Here is a 20,405-nt window from a genome sequence, read left to right on the forward strand (position 1 = left end):
ATCTTTAACATCACGTTGAAACAGTAATGACAGAATTTTAATTTGAAATAATGTTGGGTCATGTGTAGAGGTCTTTTCAACAATTTATAGTTTGGCTGTCACTGTCTTTTTTACATTTTTGATTACCTCAAAAAAATTGTAAGATTTAAAATTTACCTAGATAAAATGTATTTAGTTTCTTTGTCTATAAAAGCTGTTCCAAAAAACACGACTGATGTTCATTTCAATGACTGCAAACAATCACAAAAAATAAATAAAATGAAATGTATTACATAACTTTTCATCCCTCGTCTGCCTTTAGGTATTTAATGCAGTACGGAAAACATGCCTTTGACATGCTTGCCAGCAGCCGGGACAGCCTTCGTCTTCGCTGGCTGGAACGCTTGTTCTCCTCTGCGAACTTGGAAGGAGAGGACGATGCGAAGGAAGGAATTCCCTTGCAGCTTGCCATTAAACTTATACAAAGTGTGAATCCGGGGGTGAGCAGTGCAAAAGTGGAGCTCAGGTTTAAGGAGATTCAAAGAGTCCGAGAGAAGTCGTGTGGGTCTGTGACAGATGATGGGTGTGAAATTAAAGATCATAGTGAAAGCAAGAAGCTTGGTGAAAGAGTCTGCAAGCAGGAGTTTGTCGAGGTGTTCCATGACTTCTGCACTCGTCCAGAGATCTACTTTCTCTTGGTGCAATTCTCTAGCAACAAGGAGTTTCTGGATGCCAAAGACCTGATGAAGTTCATCGAGGCCGAGCAGGGCATGGCTCAAGTGAGTAATCTATAAATTCAGATTATCAGATTCACATCAATCTCTCCTGAAATAAAACCACCCTGTGCATGGATTGGTTGTTCTTACTGAATGGAAGCCCACAGTTGTTAGTTTTTCTTTCAAAACACAGCAGACTGAGCTTCCTTACTTGGGCATATTATTTGGGCTAATTTCTCCTTCATCTTTTAGTCTGCTCTTGTTTTTTTCACCTAGGTGTGTGAGGAAACCAGCCTCAAACTCATCCAGTCTCATGAGCCGTCAGAGGAGGGGCGGCAGCAAGGCCACCTGTCACTGGATGGTTTCACCAGCTACCTCACTTCAGCAGAGTGCCGCCTCTTTGACCCAGAGCACGACAATGTTTGCCAGGACATGTCCCAGCCTTTGTCTCACTACTACATCAACTCTTCCCATAACACCTACCTCATTGAGGACCAATTCCGTGGCCCGTCCGATATCTCTGGCTACATTCGCGCTCTCAAGATGGGCTGTCGATGCGTGGAGATCGACGTCTGGGATGGCCCTGATGAGGAGCCGGTGGTGTGTACAGGCCACACTCTGTCCCCACCGCTGGTCCTGCGTTGCGTGTTAGAAGCGATTGGAAGGTTTGCATTCGTGGCCTCAGAATATCCCTTAATTCTGTGTATTGAAAACCACTGTTCTCTGCATCAGCAGCATGTGTTGTTGCAACACCTCACAAGAACATTGGGCCGATGGCTGTACACCGATCCCCCAGCGGAAGGCATTTTATACTTACCATCACCTGAAACCCTAAGGCATCGAATCCTAATAAAGGGTAAAAAGCTAAAGCCAGATTTTGATGGGGAGGATGGGGATGTAAGTGAAGAGGATGAAGGAGCAGAAATGTGTCACAAGATGAAGGTTGTGAACAGTGGCAGTGCTGCTCCTGGAGGAACTGAGAGTGATGTGATGCAGAGATCTGTTATAGCTGTCACTCAACCCAATCCTCCCCATCTTCCTCTGCAACGTTTTCAGCTACTAAGGGAATTTTCTGACCTGGTAACTCTGTGTCAATCCATCAGTTTCATAGACTTTCCAACGTCCTCCAAAAGCCAAAAGCCATGGGAACTGGTTTCTTTTCATGAATCTTTAGCTGTGCGTCTCGCTGGCGACAGCCCTGGTGATTTTGTCAACCACAACAAACGTTTCCTCTCACGGGTGTACCCGAGTCCCGCACGAATTGACTCCAGCAACATGAACCCCCAGGACCTGTGGAAGTGCGGTTGCCAGATCGTAGCAATGAATTTTCAGACGGCGGGATTGATGATGGACCTAAACACGGCCTGGTTCCGGCAGAATGGAAACTGTGGTTATGTTCTGCGACCGGCCATAATGCGACAGGAGGTGTCTTACTTCTGTGCCGACACCAGAGATACTGTGCCCGGCGTTTCGCCCCAGCTGCTGCATGTGAAGGTATGAAAAGACACAACTGACTGTCTCCTCAAAATTGTAAAATCCTTCTCCGATCATTTTTCAATCTATTCTCACAGCGTTCACAGTGGTCTTTTAAGTGTGATTTTGGCGTTTTTAGGCAAAATAATAAATTAAAAAAAGTGTTGTTTTCTAGGACATATTTTCTGCAGAGCTACAGTAGTTTATTAGAAATTCACCTCTGAATTGTGGGTGGGACTGTTGTCAGAGTAAGCATGGCACCACTTCCCGTCATCCGTCTGTTTACATGCTCTAGCTTACAGCTCCTCGTAACCCTTGTGCTATCCTAGGCACTTTAACGTTGGGAGTTGGGTCATTTAGACCCACTAGACAGTGTGCTGAACCTTTTTTCTTCAATGATTTGTGATCTTCACTGGTGTCCATGGATTACATGAAATCTTTCCACCTTTATCCACCTTTGTCATGGTAGGGAGAACACATCAAAGTAAGGGTGGGAACATCTAAGATAGCACAAGGGTTAACCCCTACCTAACATTACTGGTGCAACAAAAAAGTCAGCAATATTGGAGCTATCTAATTGTACAGTTTTGAGCCAGATACCAGCTCCGACGAGGAAAATAAAGACGAACATGGATCAATCTGTCAAAAGGTCTGTCAGACTTACGAAGAATGTTAGCCTTCTTAGTCTGTTGGAATATCAGTTTATTTGTATAGGAGACCTAAAAAACACAGATTTCTAATAAACTATCATTACGTGTAAAGGAAAAAAAAATCCCCAATAAAGACTTCAACTTTTATAACTATTGTGTAATAAAAGTCAACAAAGAGTGACAGACTTTCTTCTTCCAGGTGATCAGTGGTCAGAACCTGCCCAAACCCAAAGGCTCTGGGGCCAAAGGTGACGTGGTGGACCCATATGTGTACATGGAGATTCATGGAATCCCAGCTGACTGCGCAGAGCGCCGCACCAGGACTGTCATCCAGAATGGAGACAATCCCATCTTCGATGAGAGCTTTGAGTTCCAGATTAACCTGCCCGAGCTTGCCATGGTCCGCTTTGTGGTGCTGGATGATGACTTCATCGGAGATGAGTTTATTGGTCAGTGAGTCCAAATTTATTCAGTAAAAAAACACATTTATTAGCTGATGAAATGGTTGATCTGCATATTTAACATTTATTTAACTATATGAGTCAATTGAAAACCCATTGTCGTTTACAATAATTTTTACCCTTCTCTTCAGGTCAGTATACCATACCGCTGGAGTGTCTCCAACCGGGCTACCGACACGTACCCCTCCAGTCTCTCACGGGAGAAGAGCTTCTGCACGCTCAGCTGTTCGTTCATGTGGCTCTCACCAATCGGAGAGGAGGGGGAAAGCCTCATAAGAGGGGGCTTTCTGTACGAAAGGCTCGAAGGGGGAGGGACTACACAGCCCTGAGGGTCCTAGGACTTCGAGCTGTGGATGATGTTTTCAAGATGGCTTCCCCCCTGCTGAGAGAAGCCACTGACTTGAGGGGAAACATGCAGGTCAGGAGATGTCTTTTTACCATAATTCTCCGGACAAAAGAGCGCACCTGATTATAAGCCGGAACCATTACATTTTTAAAGGATAAAACATTTTGTACATACAAAAGCCCCACCTGTCTATAAGCCGCATGTGCCCACATTGAAACGTACATGTGATGTACCGGTAAAAGTCACTGAGAGTAGTAGTAACTTATAGGCGCGCCTCTGCATGGCATGCGCCTCCTGTGCACTGAAACCATGGAAGTCTTCCTCCTCAGTGTGGAGTGTAGGAATAGCGTCAGATATTCCTCACCACACACTCTCTCCTTCGTTGTCGCTGTCGGTGTTACTCTCATCCTGAGTCAAATTCTCACCTGAGCTTGCGCTGTCCTCTCCGTCACGCAGCAGACCGGCTTTTCCAAACCCATTGGTGATGGGGGATTTTTTCACACTGCTTTTAACGATTGCTTTTAACTTGAAAGCTGCGTCATGTGCATTTCTTCTTGCATTTTCCATGATGAGGGTCTGTTTGTACTATTCATTCACAAAACAGGAATTTACATTAAACTTGCGTCTTCCTCGACACATATACCATATTCCCCCTGTGTCACTCTTACCTTTTCTGCTCGAGCGCCCCTAGCAGCCGTTAGAAAAAGTGCATATAAAAAAAAGAAAAAATGCATAAATTAACAGCATCATTGAATAAGCCGCAGGGTTGAAAGCGTGTGACAAAAGTAGCGGTTTATAATCCGGAAATTACGGTAGTTATCTTTATTCAACAAGTCCCAACATTAAAAAAAAACAGCAGAATGCGTTTAGTTCATAGTTTGTTGATTTTAGGCAACTTTGATCAGATTTATAATAACTGTGCCTAAGTTAAAATACAGAAAAGATTAGTTGTCTATGTGACAAAAGTTGTTTTGGATCAAAACCCGAGGCTGCTTTTATGTTTGTCTTTTGTTTTTAGCTAAATTTTTCCACCCAAAAAAGAAAAAAAAACATGAAATGGGAAAATGCCGTAAACAGTGTTCCCTCGTTTATTATGGAAAATACGTTCCATAAATAACCCCCGATAAGTGAAATCTGTGAAGTAGGATTACAGTTTTTTAAGGCTGTAAAACCCCTAACTACACACTATCCACATTTCTCGGACAGACATGAACATTTTTATACTTTTCTCTCTTGTTTAATTAAACCCTCAAAGTTCAAACCTTCATAATCTAGAATTATAGAATCAAAACAAAGATCTGATTGTGATAAAAGATTTATGAAGGTTTTGAGAGCTGTACGTATCTGTAAAGGAGACACAGATGAGAGATTGATTGGCCAGACTTCCAGCTAATCAGAATGCAGAACACACAAAAAAAGGTTTAAGCCCTCTAAATAGTATATTTCTTTGGGAAAAAGGATAATTATGTATGGAGGTATTTTACTTTAAATATATAAAACTTCTTTGAGCAATACATGGTGATTTTAAGACATCCGATTATGAGAGAAATCTAACTAAATATAAGTGTTTATAGCTCATTTCTAGAGGGAAGATGTCACCGGCGGGAACTGAGTAAGGCTCAGTCCGAAGCATTGTTTGTGCTACTCTGCCCTCATTACTGAGCATTATATCCAGACCTGATTTTCTGATTTCCGGACCCTGTTTCATCTTTGACTCCATTTGCCTGCCGCCTGCCCCGACTCACATCTGGATCCTGACTATTCTCGGTGTTTCTCTGATGCTCCCCTGCTTGTTATTGACCCCTGCCTGCCTGACCCTGATTTAGCTTTGTGGACTCTAATTAAACCTCCTGCAATTGTAATCAGCCGTCTGCCTGTTTTGTGACAACAGATATTTTTATTTTAAGACATCTTAGCGAACAAATTCTACTAGTTCTATTGGCAGATTATTTTCACTTCTAACAAGGAAAAAGCATTTTGTATTATAACTTTTTTTAAAACTTTTTTTGAGGGCATTTTTGCCAGTGTGGGACTTTTGGCTGTACACAGACATTTTATTATGGTACATGATTGCAAAGAGCATGTTAACAGGTCTCTACTAGAGAAGTTAGTCATTTTTGTAGCAGGCTTGCTAACATAGATGTTATCAACTTCCTATTAATCATGTCCCAGTACGATGCTCTCGTAATCAAGAGATTAAAGTAATAACAGCCTGGCTGCTGAAGCGAGTACAAGATCATCTCAAGGTTTTTCGCTCCATAACTAGTAATTTTATGAGGCTTTTACATAGTGTTTAGAGTACAGTCTTGTTTGCGTTCGGCTGGGTTAATGTTTAGTCCGCCGTGACTATAAATATTAATTATATCATGAAAAAGCAAATCTGGATGACGCAAGCGGTAAACTTGATCGGTGTATGCTTGCACCACCTTTTTCAGTAAAACGGTGATGACATGTTTTTGCAATGTCGTGGGATTGCCTGGATTTACTGTCAAACTGATGCAAGAGAAAACATCACTGTGTTGTGTGACTCAGGTTTGAATACCTGTGTGGGTTTGTGGGTTTGATGGTGAGCAACAGTACATGATGCCATCCTAGGAGTGTTCAAGAGATTTCATAAATATCCCAATACATTTTGCCATTCTTTTGCTTTGATTTTATTTGTGTGTTGTTTTTTTTCCCCAACAGAACTCTGTGTCGGTGTTCAGAGAGCTGTGTGGAGTGTCAGCTGTGGCTAACCTCATGCAGTGTGTGCTGGCTTTGAGCTCCAGAGTGACAGGACCAGAAGGAACACCTTTACTGCTGTTTGATCTACAGGACAACTACCCCACCCTGGAGGCTCAGGGGCCCCTACCAGATGTCCTTCGCCGAGTTGTCTCTACTTATGAAGCGGTAAGACATAGATTGGCAACAAAATCTTGTTGGTGGGGGTAAAAGCTTGCATAGCTGAAAAAAAGTGCTCTGTCCACATTTACTTGGAAGCCATTACGGGGCAGATACAATCAGCATTAGTTCTGATCTAATTCCCTTATGACTCATGTTGGGTTACAGTCTCTGAAAGTTTGTACCCAAACAAACCCCAGACGTTCACTGACCAACAAGGAGGTTACTCACCAGACTTGACCTATCCAATGTTTAGAAAATTAGGCATAATTTGGATTTCTGAGTATTTCTTTATTCAACTGTGATGTAGGTTTCTTCTTCCTTGTCAATTTCCATGCGGGAACCTCCCAAATGGATAAATAAAGTTGTCTATCTATCTGAACTGGTATCTGGCTTAAAACTGTACTGCTGGATAGCTTCAATATTGCTCACAATTTTTGTTGCACCGCTAATGTTAAGTTGTGGTTGTGATGGGCTGTAAGCTAGCAGGAGAGCATGTAAACAGATGGGATGGATTTTTGATTTTGGCAAAAACTTTCTTAATCATAATTTAAAGAACACTGGGGACACTTTGAAAATAGATCAAAAGTTGATTGGATTGGTATTTAACAAGGTTTGTATTTTTTTCCCATTTTTATAACTAGGTTTTAATATATTTATGTCCTCACAGTCTTATCTTTGTCCTTCCATTTGGTGTCAGTTATTGTCCATTTATGTCTACTTTAAAGCTAACAAATCGCTCCATGTTTTTGCCTGCTCCTTTTACTGCAATCAAGCTAAAACAATTGGATTTTGTTCCATCTTTGAAGTAAAATGTAGAATAACAGAGATCTTTTGCATTGGTTTGTAAAGCTGTGTGTAGTCCAATACTTCAGAAGAACCTCCTGGTTGAGCTGATGTAGTTACCATATATAAAACGTGGAGGATTTTTGCATGTAAACAGGCAGAGAGAAATGAGTCTCTCTAGTCCCATTGGCTTTCATTAAGGTTTAGGTGCATAATCCGTGACACCTCGATTTAACCACGGCTGTTTGTCACTGCTATGCATCTCGCATCTGTGACTGCTTATTTGCGCACCGTGGGTCTAAATTAGAACGTGCATGGGACTTACTTTGTGTCTCCAACCACTTTGAACCCAGTGGAGCGGATCGGTTGAAAATCTTGCCCCAGTGCTCAAACCTATTAGCATAGATTTGAATGCTGCTTGGCTTAATGAATTCCACTCCTCAGTCCTCACACATGAAGGGAGGAACGGGGAGCTGTCAAATGTCTGTGTGAATCTGTGTTCTATCAGAAGTGGCTTTTTAAAAATATGTGTGGAAAGCATTTTTTTGTCCATAGGGTCAGGTCCCAATAGGGACTGTTTAAACTGTTTACAGTTTGAATGGTTCTGTGTGTCCTAATTAAAAAGACAGGGATGGATATAGTCCATTATATTTTCTGTGTTTGACATGCTTTAGTCAAGTCATTTATTCAACCCTTTTTTATTTAGTATTGAAGGGATCCAGTTTGATCTCTATCCTTTCTTTGACAGTGTCAGATCTCATTTCAGAATATTATTTTAGCATAACCATGAAAAATGAGCGTGAGTTTAAAAAGTCGTTTTTTGACGCTTATTTATTAATAAATCGACTGGTGACTAGGGCTGCACGATATGAGGAAAACTCGCGATATGCGATATTGGTAATTAATATTGTGATAACGATATAAATTGTGGTATATAAACAAATAGCAAAAAAAAAAAAAAAACATAATTTCCATTTCACTGCAACAGTTTAAAAATTATACTCCAAATGACCCTTGTCGACGTAGGAGGCAAACATCAAACATAAAAGGGCTCATCTGATTGATCAACAACGTAAACGGGTCCTTCTGATTGGTTAAATGCATAAAGGGATTTATTTCATTTGTTCAATATTTCAAGCTGCCATGAGTTTGTTTTAGCACATTTAAGGTAATCATTTATTGCGATTTTTGCCATCTTTTGCGGTATGCATATTGCACAGCTTGATTTCGCGATAACGATAAATTTGCGGTATATTGTGCAGGCCTACTGGTGACCTAAACTTTGCCTCTCATCTGTGACAGCTTTAAATTGGGACCTTTAAAAAAGGATCAGTTGGCTACAGACAAATAGCACGTCATGAAATAAATGGAAAATAGAAATTAGGATGGGGTTGAAAATGGTTCACTCAAGTGAAAGAAAAATCACATCACATCAACTGTCTTCCAATGATGCAGGAATCTTTCACTCCGTATGTGGACAGATTTGGATATGTACTCAGCCTGTTGTGTTCCATGCCCATATTTGTTTGCTGTGCTAAAACACTTCCTGCTTCCTGTTTTTCCGCCCACAGATGGTTAATGCCAGCAAAGCAGTGATGGAGCTGTCTGATGGAATCCATGACAAGATACTGCATATCCAGTCAACTGGTGTGTAGCTGTTTCATGTTGATGTGCTAGTGTGTTTATTTCCTGGTTTGTTTGTCTCACACTGCTATATTTTCCTGTTCCACTATATTTTATTCACTGCCATTACCCTGTCCTTCTTCAAGTATAACATTTTTATATTTATGATTTTGAAGGGCAAACTATCTGATCTGCTCCCGTGGTTTCTGGCAGAGCTTTGTTTACATGAGTACTTTGAGTCATCTGACTTTAGTTTTCCCAGTAGCAATAAAAAAAATCCCCTGGAACCCACCTTCACTTCATTTGCTGTGATTCAGCACAACCCTGTTTGTCCTTGCACAGGTTTAAAAGCATTTGTGTTCAATCATAGGGAGCAGAATTTTGCCAGCTGCACATCATCTAAATAAGAAGCATTATAAATTTAAACAGAAAGATGGTGGTTCAAACGGGGACACGAGTGTGCATTTCAGAGATAAATGATGCTCACAAATTTGCAGACAGCCCTACTTTGCTCCCAGGCGACTCCATGAATCCTCGATACAACTTTAACGATATTTGTGTGTCTCCGTTCCATTCGGGCACACAGCTTGATGTGTTTTAGAGCAAAGATTGAAGGAAATTACCAAAAGGAATTAACCAGCCATGTATTGTTTCACATCTTATTCTTGTCTTTCATGTGTTCTCAAATGCAAATCTGATTTTCGAATGTTATATTTTTGGCTGGATGCAAGTAGTAGTAAGTTGATCTGATTAAAAAAAAAGAAGGAAAAAAAGGCCTTCAGGCTTCATGAACAGGGTTCACAGGGTTCTTCCTGTGTGCTCAGGGTAAAGATGGTGATCAGGTGATCCCAAGATGGAGGACCACCAATTGGGATGTGAAGGAGGCATAAATGGGTCACAATGAAGGAAACATGGGACAGTTGGTGGTAGACAGGAAATGCAGAGGGAGAGGAAAGGCATTGGAAGATAAATGGCAAGAAAAAATAGCTAGAGGCAACACTGCAAGGATGACAGGAGCACCAAGGGAGAGGGAAGTGTCCCATGATGTGCTGCTTAGCTGGTGGGCTAGTGTTTTTTTATTTAAGACTTTTTTTGTGATTTTTACGCAAGCAACACACTGTTGAAAAATGAGGTAATTGTCTGCAGTGGGAATGCTGTCAGTAGTCAGGTTTGCAATGCAGTAAAAACCAAAAGTAAGCAAAAGCATTAAGAGAGGGAACAGCAAAATCCTGCAGAGAAGAGGGTTTGCATTTAGAAGAGACATTTCAACCTTTGCTAAATATAGCAGTGTGCGTGCACATATGGTTTTTAGATTTACTGTTTGAAATGAAACTGTTATGTTTAGAACAGCCCCAAAATTCCCTGCTTTCTGAAAGTATTAAACAACACAAAGCAAGAACAGCGTTTCTGACAGATGAAACTCAAAACAAACGGTATTTTCTGATTAGATCTGACATAAAAGGTATGGATCAGATTTAAAAACAAAAACATAGGATTGGTTTAAGTTTTTCCTCTGTTTTCATTGATTTTCATTTAAGAAGGAATTCAGTTTAAGCCAAACACTTTCTGCAATTCCATCCTTCATGAAGGTCTTTTGCTAAATCGGATAATTATGTTTTAATACGCATTGGCATACAGAATAGAGCAGGGGTGGCGAACAAGTTTGACACCAAGAGCAGAATTTATTCACTGTGAGAGTCGAAGAGCCACACCACACATTGACCTGCCAAGACGTACACACACAAACACGCAATTAAAGTCATATTATTTTCCATAAAACACTCCTCTCCTTACAATACAACAGCAAGTATTGTACTTGTGTTTATTTCGAGAAAAGTGTCCACCCTCAATACACACATCAAATGCAGCTTAGCCAGAGTTACTACGACTACCCTGGGGGTCAGATACCCCCTCCAGACACAGACACATCTCTCTCATCTCACACACACACACACACACACACACACACACACCCACACACCCCCACACACACACAAACACACACACTGTAGCAGGGAAACAAGCAATGAGCTGCCTATTCACTAGGGATGGATGTCGTTAATACTGCTTATCGATCCGGTATTTTAACGATACTCTTATCGATACTTTTTGAGGACGAAAAATAAATGTATAAAAAAAAACAAATTAAGAACATAGTATTTATTTCCTCATTATGCAACAATGTTTTTTTAACAAAACATTTTACTTTATACGTTTTTCCAACTTGAAAAGTAAAATACATGAAAAAATGAGAAAGAAGAAAAAAAAAGAAAAATAAACATCAATGTTTTGACATATTGCTGTTATGATATAAATATAAAACAAATTAAATAAATGTTTGAGTTCATGAGATCATCAGCTTCAACTCCTGCAGTGAAAGCTGTGTCTAAATATGATGCCTGTGTTTCCATCTCTCTGATAGTTTGAAATCAAAGACCCTCCCCCGCCTCTCTACCTGCTTTTCCTCTCTACCTGTTCACCTGTTCATATCCTCTGCAAATGAGAATTGTTCCCCCGCACCCCTCCAGTGTATTCTACACAGAGAGCGCAAAATACGGTCATCGTAGCAGCAGGTTGACATGATAGTTGGGTCGCTCTGGCGCAGATTTCATTAATTTTATGCGCGCGCCGCGTACTGTCTGAAAAACAGCACCGCCCCCCGTGCACACAAATAGCCAGACAGACCTCTCCTCTTCAGCGAGAATAGCAAAATTAATATTATCATTAATTAACAGAAGATTGACTGACTTGGTGAGTTAAATATGGCAGATAACGTTTATGTCTTGTGGGACACAAAAAAAGCGACTTCTCCAGTACCAACAGCAGAACCGTTGAGGTCAGATCTTACTAACACTTCGGTCTTGAAGACTGTGCCTCGGGGCTCGTTCAATACCAGGGCTCAGTACCCATCCCTACTATTCACTGGCTGTGTTGGCAAGCTGTCTGTGCCCCACCCTTCCCGTTGTTAACCGTACTCCTTTAAATACACCAACAAATTCCCAAAAAGCATAGACCTCATTTCTGCTCATAGCCCCCTCACTCATGCTTTTACACCCAAGATTCCCCACTTACCATGAGTCTTGGGGGCTGAAGGCGGGGCTAACCCCCCAGTCCGCACACTATTCACACAAGCATGCTTAGTCAGGTGTGTGTTGTGTGCTTTGAAAAGTTTCAACTTATTAATAAGGGAGACAATTTGTGTCAGATCAGGAAGAATTTTCATTTTCTCCGGGATACGTTTTGTTCTTTTCTGCCATGAACAATTTTACTGCTTCCAAAAGCTCATAATAAACAGAGTGACTTGCCATTCCGTTCAGTAAACAAGAATCCTCCGATTCTTCCAGAAACGTCCTGTGTTCATCTTTATACTCTGAATTTTGCCATTTTGACCACGAGGGTAACGGTCTGCACACACATCAAATGTTTAGTAAGTTTTCCCGGAAGTGGGCGTAACTCGCACAAATGATGCAGCATCAACACAAGCACTGCCAAATTTCTATTACTATAGTTTATTATTTATTTTTAAAGCCCTCTGATGGATTTGAGTGTGGTTTAAGAGGACATAAACTATAAAATGAGGCATAGAATTAAGATGTTATTGTTAAGAAAAACCAAACACAAAAGTAGATTTCATACTTTCCTTTCCAGTATCATTGCCCAGTTTTTTAACATGCACACAAACAGCATGGGCATCACTTCTGCTCACAGCCACCTCAGTCATGGTGAGGAACTTTACACCCACAATTCCCCACTTCCCATGAGTCTTAGGGGCTGAAGGCAGGGATAATCCCCGGGTTGCCACAATATGATGAGACGCAAAGGGCCGCGTGCTTATTAGCCGAGAGCAGCGTGTTTCGCCACCCCTAAGAGCGTGGTCTGATTGTACTGTACACACACACACACACACACATATATATATATATATATATATATATATATATATATATATATATATATATATATATATATATATATATATATATATATATATATATATATATATATATATATGTACAGTATAGTCAGTTGCCACATGTGAGAAAAAACCTTCATGTTCAGAAGACAAGAAGCATCCCTTCATCACTGCCACACCGTAAAGAATAATATAAAAAAAAAGTTTGACTGTGTGTCACCAGTTTGGAAGTAAACTGAACTTCAGTGCTGCCCAAATTTGGAACTCCAAATTTGCTGCTGTTTAAATGCTGAGAAGCGGGTTTGGGCGATTTCAGGTTCAAAAAAATTCATCAACCCCAAATTCAAATGGTTTTTAGCAGATATGGCAATGATTACTTAATAAAAAATAATTAGGTTGGTAGATCTTGTAAAACCAGAATTGAGAAATCGTCTGGTATTTCATTAAAACTGTTGTTTTGATTGTCCTTTTCCAAACCGTCATATAATATATTACTTTGCTATGATCTTTTTGATCAACATATGTGTCAAAAGGGCCTCAAATCATTTAGTTTTTATTTTGTTAGTCTTGTATTTTATCATTCACCATTTTCTGGTTATGTATCGCTTTAATCCATGCCTCAATGGCAAGGATAAAACACAAGAAGAAGCCAAAATGCTGCAATAAAGCCAAGTCTGTACATTTAGTCTGAGCTCTAAATTTTAGGTTATGGGGATACAGAAAAAAAAACATTTACCTCAAGTAAAACAGTTACCAGTAAGACAGGATATATAAGAAAAGCCAAAAGATGAAATTCATCTGTCAAAGCTGGGAAATTAGACATGGTTTTAAGCTGGGAGACAGAATCTATGCTGCTGTTTTTTTTCCTTTTTTTTTCTTATAACTCAACTTACTTTTTATATCTCTTGCCTCTCTGATGCTTTTGGAATGAATAAACCTGTTTTTTATCGACCTGGGACGATCAGCTGCTTTGGCCCCAGGCTTTGGATGTGTTCCTCTAAATTTAACCTTCACGAAAACTTTGTATCTAGATTAAAAGTAAGACTTCCAAACTTAGCTGTTCTCAGTTCTGTCATAGTTTGGGTTTCTTTGTATTGATTTTTGCTTTCTGTCTTGTTTCTGTCATGTTTGAGTTCTGTTTCCTGTTTTATTTTGAAATGTTCCCTGTTTTGTCATGCTTTTGAGTTTTGCTTCCCTGGTCCCAATCTGTTCTGATCATGTTCACCTGTGTCTTGTCAGTCCTTTTTGTATTTAAGTCTTGTCTCTGCCTTCCTCTTGTGCTGGTCCATTAACGTCTCTCCCCTGGCTCCCTTCTGCCATGTGTTCATGCTAAGACCACAGTGAGTTTTAGTTTTGTTTCACTGCTCTGCAGCACTTTTTGTTACGTTAATAAACCCCTTGCCCTGGAACCGTGTGCCCCCGTCTCTGCATTTTGGGTCCTTCATGGTCACCAGCCCTCCCTACCTGACAAGTTCAGATGGAGGGCAGGATGGGAAAGTGAAGCAAGATGTGTTAGATCCTGATTCTTTTGTTTTTTGGTATTCTGACCTCTGGTTCTGGTTGGGTTTTTTTTTTTTTATTGCATCCACACTCCCAGTGTTGGCTTTAGGACATTTCCTTTAGTGGATCTGCTTCAAAAGGGTGCAGACAGATGCACAGACACTACACTAGCATGTATTATTTGAGTTGCCTAGCAACCGTGTGGGAAAAGGTTGTTATTGAGGCAACTTGTGCATGTGTGTAAATGTAGAGCAAGGCCTACATCTCTGCTTGCACATGGGTACCATCATTCACAGATGTTTACTGCCTGATTGATGTGCCAGGACCTGCGCAGGCAGCCGTTCTGCTTACCTCTGTGTGTGTGTTTGTGCAAGATCACCTCTTGGAATGTCAGACATTTGGCTTCTTGTCGATGGCTTATGGTGAGGTTTGCCCCATGTTAACCCACTTCCGGGTTTCCATGGTAACAGTGGAACAGTGGCCAAGGGCAACCAGAGGAAGCCAGACACACAAAACATCTCGCTGCACACACTCATGTACAGATTATTTCCACTTTGTTTGTTTTTTTCATTTTGTCTCTGATTCTCCTTTCACTTCACAAATGATTTTCTTTGCAGTACTTTTATTTATTGACATTTTTCTTATTTTTCTTCAGCTATGGAGTTTCATGAAAAGCTGCAAATTCTGGCAGCAAAGGAGGGACTGAAAGGTTCCAAGGTGTGCCGAGCTGTGGAGAGTTTTAGCTGGAACGTGACCATTCTGAAGGTCTGTGACCTATTTTTTGCCCTTTTATTTTTATGCTACGTTCACACCGATCATGTGATGTGCGTTGAACAACACGTTGAACGAGAGTTCTTGAACACGCTTTCAGCATACGGTGTTCACACTGGACTGCCGCTATACCTGATATTAACAGGTATCACAGTCGGAAAAGGTTTGGTGTGAAATGTCTATCCGTTGCAAATCTGGTGAATCTTCATCCAGGCTTTTTCATTGACTGCTCTATTCTGATATATGAAAGACCTGGTGTCATATCATTCTGGCCGAGCACAAACCACGATTATCAATTTCTCCTCCATGATCAATTTTTAAACGGTTGACACTTCTGTGAATTAAAATGGACGCTATCCATGCACCACTACCAAATCCGAGTCCCTGATTGGTCAAAGTTCAACTGGTTTAGCTTTTGACCTACATTCAGTGGATACAGAGCCAGAAAACAGACTTAAAAACGTGCATACCGATGCATGAGCACAAGAGTGTTGAATGCAAAAGCTTGAAACACGCATTTATGCATGTTTACATGGACTTTTCATCCGAAGTGGTAGCTAAACGCATGTTGCTGAGGTCTGTGTGAATGTAGCTTTTGAGGCTAAGACAACCTTTGTCCTTTAGCTGCTCTTCTTCTTTGCATTACTTTTTCCATCTCTTGCCTCACTCTTTTCTATCATTTCCCTTCTTTTCTCCCCAGGGTCAAGCTGATCTGCTCAAACACGCCAAAGCTGAAGTTCAGGAGAACATGAAGCAGGTGCATGACTCCGCTCTGACAGGAAACCTCACCAAGGACGGAGTAGGGCTGAGAAGAGTCCGCTCGCAAACTCGTCAAAACCACGGTGACAACACAAGTGCTAGAAGTCGCCCGGTATAGCAAGCAGATGACCAAATTTACATCCTACTTCTACAAAATCCAGACCTAATAGAAAAAGCATTACAGTAAAAGATTTTTACAAAGGCAGGATTGTTCATGAATGTCATCTCAACACTGGAGATATAAGAATCAGGATGCTGATAAGATGAATGTAGTAGGACTTAAAGCCAAGGTTCAGCCTATACTGATTTAAGATGTAAATACACCAAATGTTGATCATTTCCATCTCACGCGCATTTTCCTTCTTTAGATTTGAGGGCGGTTTCACTGTTGTGCTGGTTAACTGACACCTCAAATAAAATCTTTTTCCAACTGTGTGACTTCTGCAAATTGCAATATCGAGTCAAACTGTCAAGAAGATTTTGACTTAACGATCAAAGAAACCGGCTGTTCTCCTGTTTTGTGAACCGGCGCAACTTCTGTCTCTTCAGCTTATTTGTTTTTGTATTAAGATCTTTTGTGTGAGACTGCCTTTGCCTTCCCCAAAGTCCCTATCCTCACCGTCTGAATATTGTCTTGCAGAAAGGGTTTTATTTTTATATTTTTCCGAAAGCCCTACTCTGATCGAGCCCCTGTTAATTGCCATACTGATCAACTCTAGAGGTGCAGATGTCTCCAAGGAGGCGGTACTGTTAATGATGAAAGTGCTTACTTTGTGTGCAAAACACTGTACTGTGTTTTATGTAATTCCATCCTTTTGCTGTTAAAAAAAAAAAGTTTTATGTAAGTTATTTATGCTAAATGAAGACATTCCAGATATACTTTATTGTTGGAGTAGATAAAACTTGTCCAGAAACAGCCAGGATGAAAATAAACACATTTTGTAGATGACTGCTTGTCCTTTTTTTTTGTTTTGTTTCATTGAATTCCTGCCGGGCCTTTTATTTCAATGGCCATTCATTCATGTGAGGCATGAAAAAAAGATAACAGCGGGGGACAACATCCCAGCTCTTTTGAGAAGCAGACACGAGTTTCTGCACTCAAGGCTTAATGTGTGCATATATCATAATGTCCTACACTTTGAATAAAAAAACTATTTTGTTGAAATAAGCATTGCAATTTTGTTTTTTAATTTCCAGTCTCGTTTTGCTCATTTGTGTAGCAGGAACACCAAGAGCCATGAACTATTGAAGCTAGGAGGGTAGATATGTTATAAAATAGTTTATTTTTGAAATTCTCCTTAATACCAGAACATTGACTTTTATGTACTCTATCTTTAAGCAATAAAAGTCACAATTTAAATCATTTGAAAGTTTTTTTTCTACTTATTTTATGTAATTGCAGGTCTAAAACAGAAATCACACCAGACTGAAGAGTGTCCTTTTTAATCCTTGTGCTATCCTAGGCACTTTAAAGTTGGGAGTCGGGTCATCTACACCCACTAGACATTGTGTTGAATTTTTCTTCTTCCATGATTTGTGATCTTCACTGGTGACCATGGATTACATGAAATCTTTCCACCTTTGTCATGGTAGGAATAACACGTCAGTGTAAGGGGGGGGGGGTCATAGGATAGCACAAGGGTGAATTTCTGATGACTTCAAGAATCTTTGCACTTGTACTATTAGGATGATGTGGTTTTGGGGTCGAACAGAATTTCGTTTGCATGCGCTCCACAGTTTATCAAATCTTGCAGTGTGCAGCTGTCAGTTGGGACTGAATCCTAGAACATTTTAAAGCAATCTTTAGATTTATTTAATTGTGAGTTGAATGATGAAATATTTCTAATTTTGGGCCAATCTGGCCATTCCAATTATTGCTTTGTGTCATAAGTTTACACTTATGCTGTGTTACTGTGTGTTAAACTCAACTTCAAAAAGAAAGCCTCCTTTTAACTCCTTACACTCACATTTTCAAACTTTGTAGTCAGCACGTTATTTGCAGTGTTTCTCATGAGCCACAAGGTGACAAAACATTTGTGACAATGTCCTCTAATCCAGTGTTTTTCAACCATTTTTGAGCAAAGGCACACTTTATCCTTGACAAAAAAACTTTAAACCTATGCATCATGGGAGATGTAGTGCAAATACTGCCGCAGATGGCAAACAGACTTGCATCTCTGAGCTTCATGGTTTTGTTCACTTGTTCCACGGTCTGACACCGGATTCTGTGGAAAACTACACCGCTAAAGACGAGCTTTAGTTGGTAATTTTGTTGAAACAGAGACTGTACGAGCAGAATCTGAACAAGGAAGTGAAGACTTTAACCACTTCTGATTGGTCAGACTGATGACGTGTGATTGAGCCTCCAAGAATGACTGGTGGAGACAGTTAAAGGGGCGGGACTTTTCCGAAAATAGCTGAAGCTGCGGCTAAATCGCCATTCTTATCAAAATGTCTTTAATAGAATCAAATAAACACAAAGAAAAAAGTATTTTATGATCTTTCATATTCCTAACTACTCAGTGTTTTATCAGGGCCTGTTTGGATGAACACAGAGCTGATATCCTGGAGATGGTAAATGTTTTTAGATCAGTGAAAATGGGTAATTTCCCATGGCACACCTGACCATCTCCCACGGCACACTGGTTGAAAAACACTGTTCTAATCAGCCAGTATGCTAATTGGAATAGTCCACTTTGACTAATAGTCTGTCAGTTCTGTTCACAGGATGTGATATTGTCCTTAAGTTTGATCAACACCTGTTGCATCAAGGTGAATAACCTCAACTTCAAAAGTTTTGTATTTATTTTTAAAACAAATACCTATTTTATAGCAAATATGTATTTCTCATAAACAACACACTTATGTATTCTGTTTTTTTTATTTTTTTTTAGAGTAACTGTCAAAACCGGTGATGCATTGCAGCATCTAAAGGCTGTACCCTTGGTCCCAGGTTCAAATAGTCATTAAGAACACACAAAAGGCTTAAAGGTGGCTGGAGGTCCATAGGGGGACCTGTAGAGCAACGTCACCACCTGGACACCAGTCAGGAATTGATCACCCCAACTGAGAGTGTATGATGATCATTGTGGCAGTCAGCTCCGATCAAAGCAATGACTGGGAGGGAGGGGAATCAAGGGAGGGGCACGGAGATCAGAAGAGCCAACGTCCCACCCAAAAATCACAGGGGAATTTCTAATGAACTACTGCTGACTGCAGAAACTACAGTCAGGACCATAAATATTTGGACAGAGACACATTTATTCTAATTTAGTTTCTGTACATTACCACAGTGAATTTTAAATAAAACAACTCAGGTGCCATTGAAGTGCAGACTTTCAGCTTTTATTCCATGGGTTGAACAAAAAGATTGCATAAAATGTGAAAAACGAAAGTATGTTTTAAACACAATCCCTTCATTTCATGGGCTCGTAAATAATTGGACAATTGACTTCCATGCTATTGCATGGGCAGGTGTGGGCAATTCCCTCGTTATGTCATTATGAGTGAAGCAGATAAAAGGCCTGGAGTTGATTATAGGACTCGTGCTTGCATTTTGAAGATTTTGCTGTGAACAACAACATGAGGTCAAAGGAGGTCTCCATGCAGGTGAAAGGAGCCATCATTAAGCTGAAAAAATAGAAAAAAACATGCCAGAAATTGCTACAGTATTAGGAGTGGCAAAATCAACAGTGTAGTACATCCTGTGAAAGAAAGAAAGAACTGGTGAACTCAGCAACGCAAAAAGACCTGGACGTTCACGGAAGACAACAGTGGTGGATGATGGCAGAATCATTTCCATGGTGAAGAGGAACCCGTTCACAACAGCCAACCAAGTGAACAAGACTCTCCAGGAGGTAGACGTATCAATATCCAAGTCTACCATAAGAAGAAGACTGCATGAAAGTGGATACAGAGGGTACACTGCAAGATGCAGGCCACTCATAAGCCTCAAGAATAGGAAGGCTAGATTGGACTTTACATCCACAGTAAAACACTGTGGAGGCAGTGTGATGATCTGGGCGTGCATGGCTGCTAGTGGCACTGGGACACTAGTGTTTATTGATGACATGACACAGGACAGAAGCCCAATGAATTCTGAGGTGTTCAGAGACATACTGTCTGAGCAGATCCAGGTGAATGCAGCCAAACTGATTGGGCGGCGTTTCATAATACAGATGGACAACGACCCAAAACATACAGCCAAAGCAACTCAGGAGTTTAGTAAAGCATAGAAGTGGAATATTCTTGAATGGCCAAGTCAGTCACCTGATCTGAACCCAATTGAGTAGCATTTCACTTGTTGAAGACTAAACTTCAGACAGAAAGGCCCACAAACAAACAGCAACTGAAAGCCACTGCAGTAAAGGCCTGACAGAGCATTCAGAAGGAGAAAACCCAGCATCTGGTGATGTCCATGAGTTCAAGACTTCAGGCTGTCAGTGCCAACAAAGGGTTTTCAACCAAATATTAGTAATGACCATTTTGTTTTCAGTTATTTCATTTGTCCAATTACTTACGAGCCCATAAAATGAAGGGATAGTGTTT

At 40.5% G+C, this 20,405-nt stretch overlaps 1 protein-coding gene across 2 annotated transcripts in view; it reads left to right on the top strand.

Moving 5' to 3' along the window:
• LOC101171092 (inactive phospholipase C-like protein 2) overlaps positions 1 to 16,806 on the top strand; it is a 37,475-nt gene extending 20,669 nt beyond the window's left edge. For both annotated transcript variants that reach the window (XM_011480861.4, XM_011480862.3), the window contains exons 5-12: positions 302 to 758; positions 972 to 2,189; positions 3,018 to 3,267; positions 3,411 to 3,697; positions 6,311 to 6,514; positions 8,863 to 8,938; positions 14,983 to 15,092; positions 15,799 to 16,806. In XM_011480861.4, the coding sequence (XP_011479163.1) occupies positions 302 to 758; positions 972 to 2,189; positions 3,018 to 3,267; positions 3,411 to 3,697; positions 6,311 to 6,514; positions 8,863 to 8,938; positions 14,983 to 15,092; positions 15,799 to 15,975 (2,779 nt within the window). In that variant the 3' untranslated portion in view covers positions 15,976 to 16,806. The remainder of the gene's footprint in view (positions 1 to 301; positions 759 to 971; positions 2,190 to 3,017; positions 3,268 to 3,410; positions 3,698 to 6,310; positions 6,515 to 8,862; positions 8,939 to 14,982; positions 15,093 to 15,798) is intronic.
• Positions 16,807 to 20,405: the final 3,599 nt, after the last annotated feature.

This window comes from Oryzias latipes, chromosome 11, assembly GCF_053564925.1.
Source record: "Oryzias latipes strain Hd-rR chromosome 11, Olatipes_Hd-rR_3.1".
Taxonomy (NCBI): Eukaryota; Metazoa; Chordata; class Actinopteri; order Beloniformes; family Adrianichthyidae; genus Oryzias; species Oryzias latipes.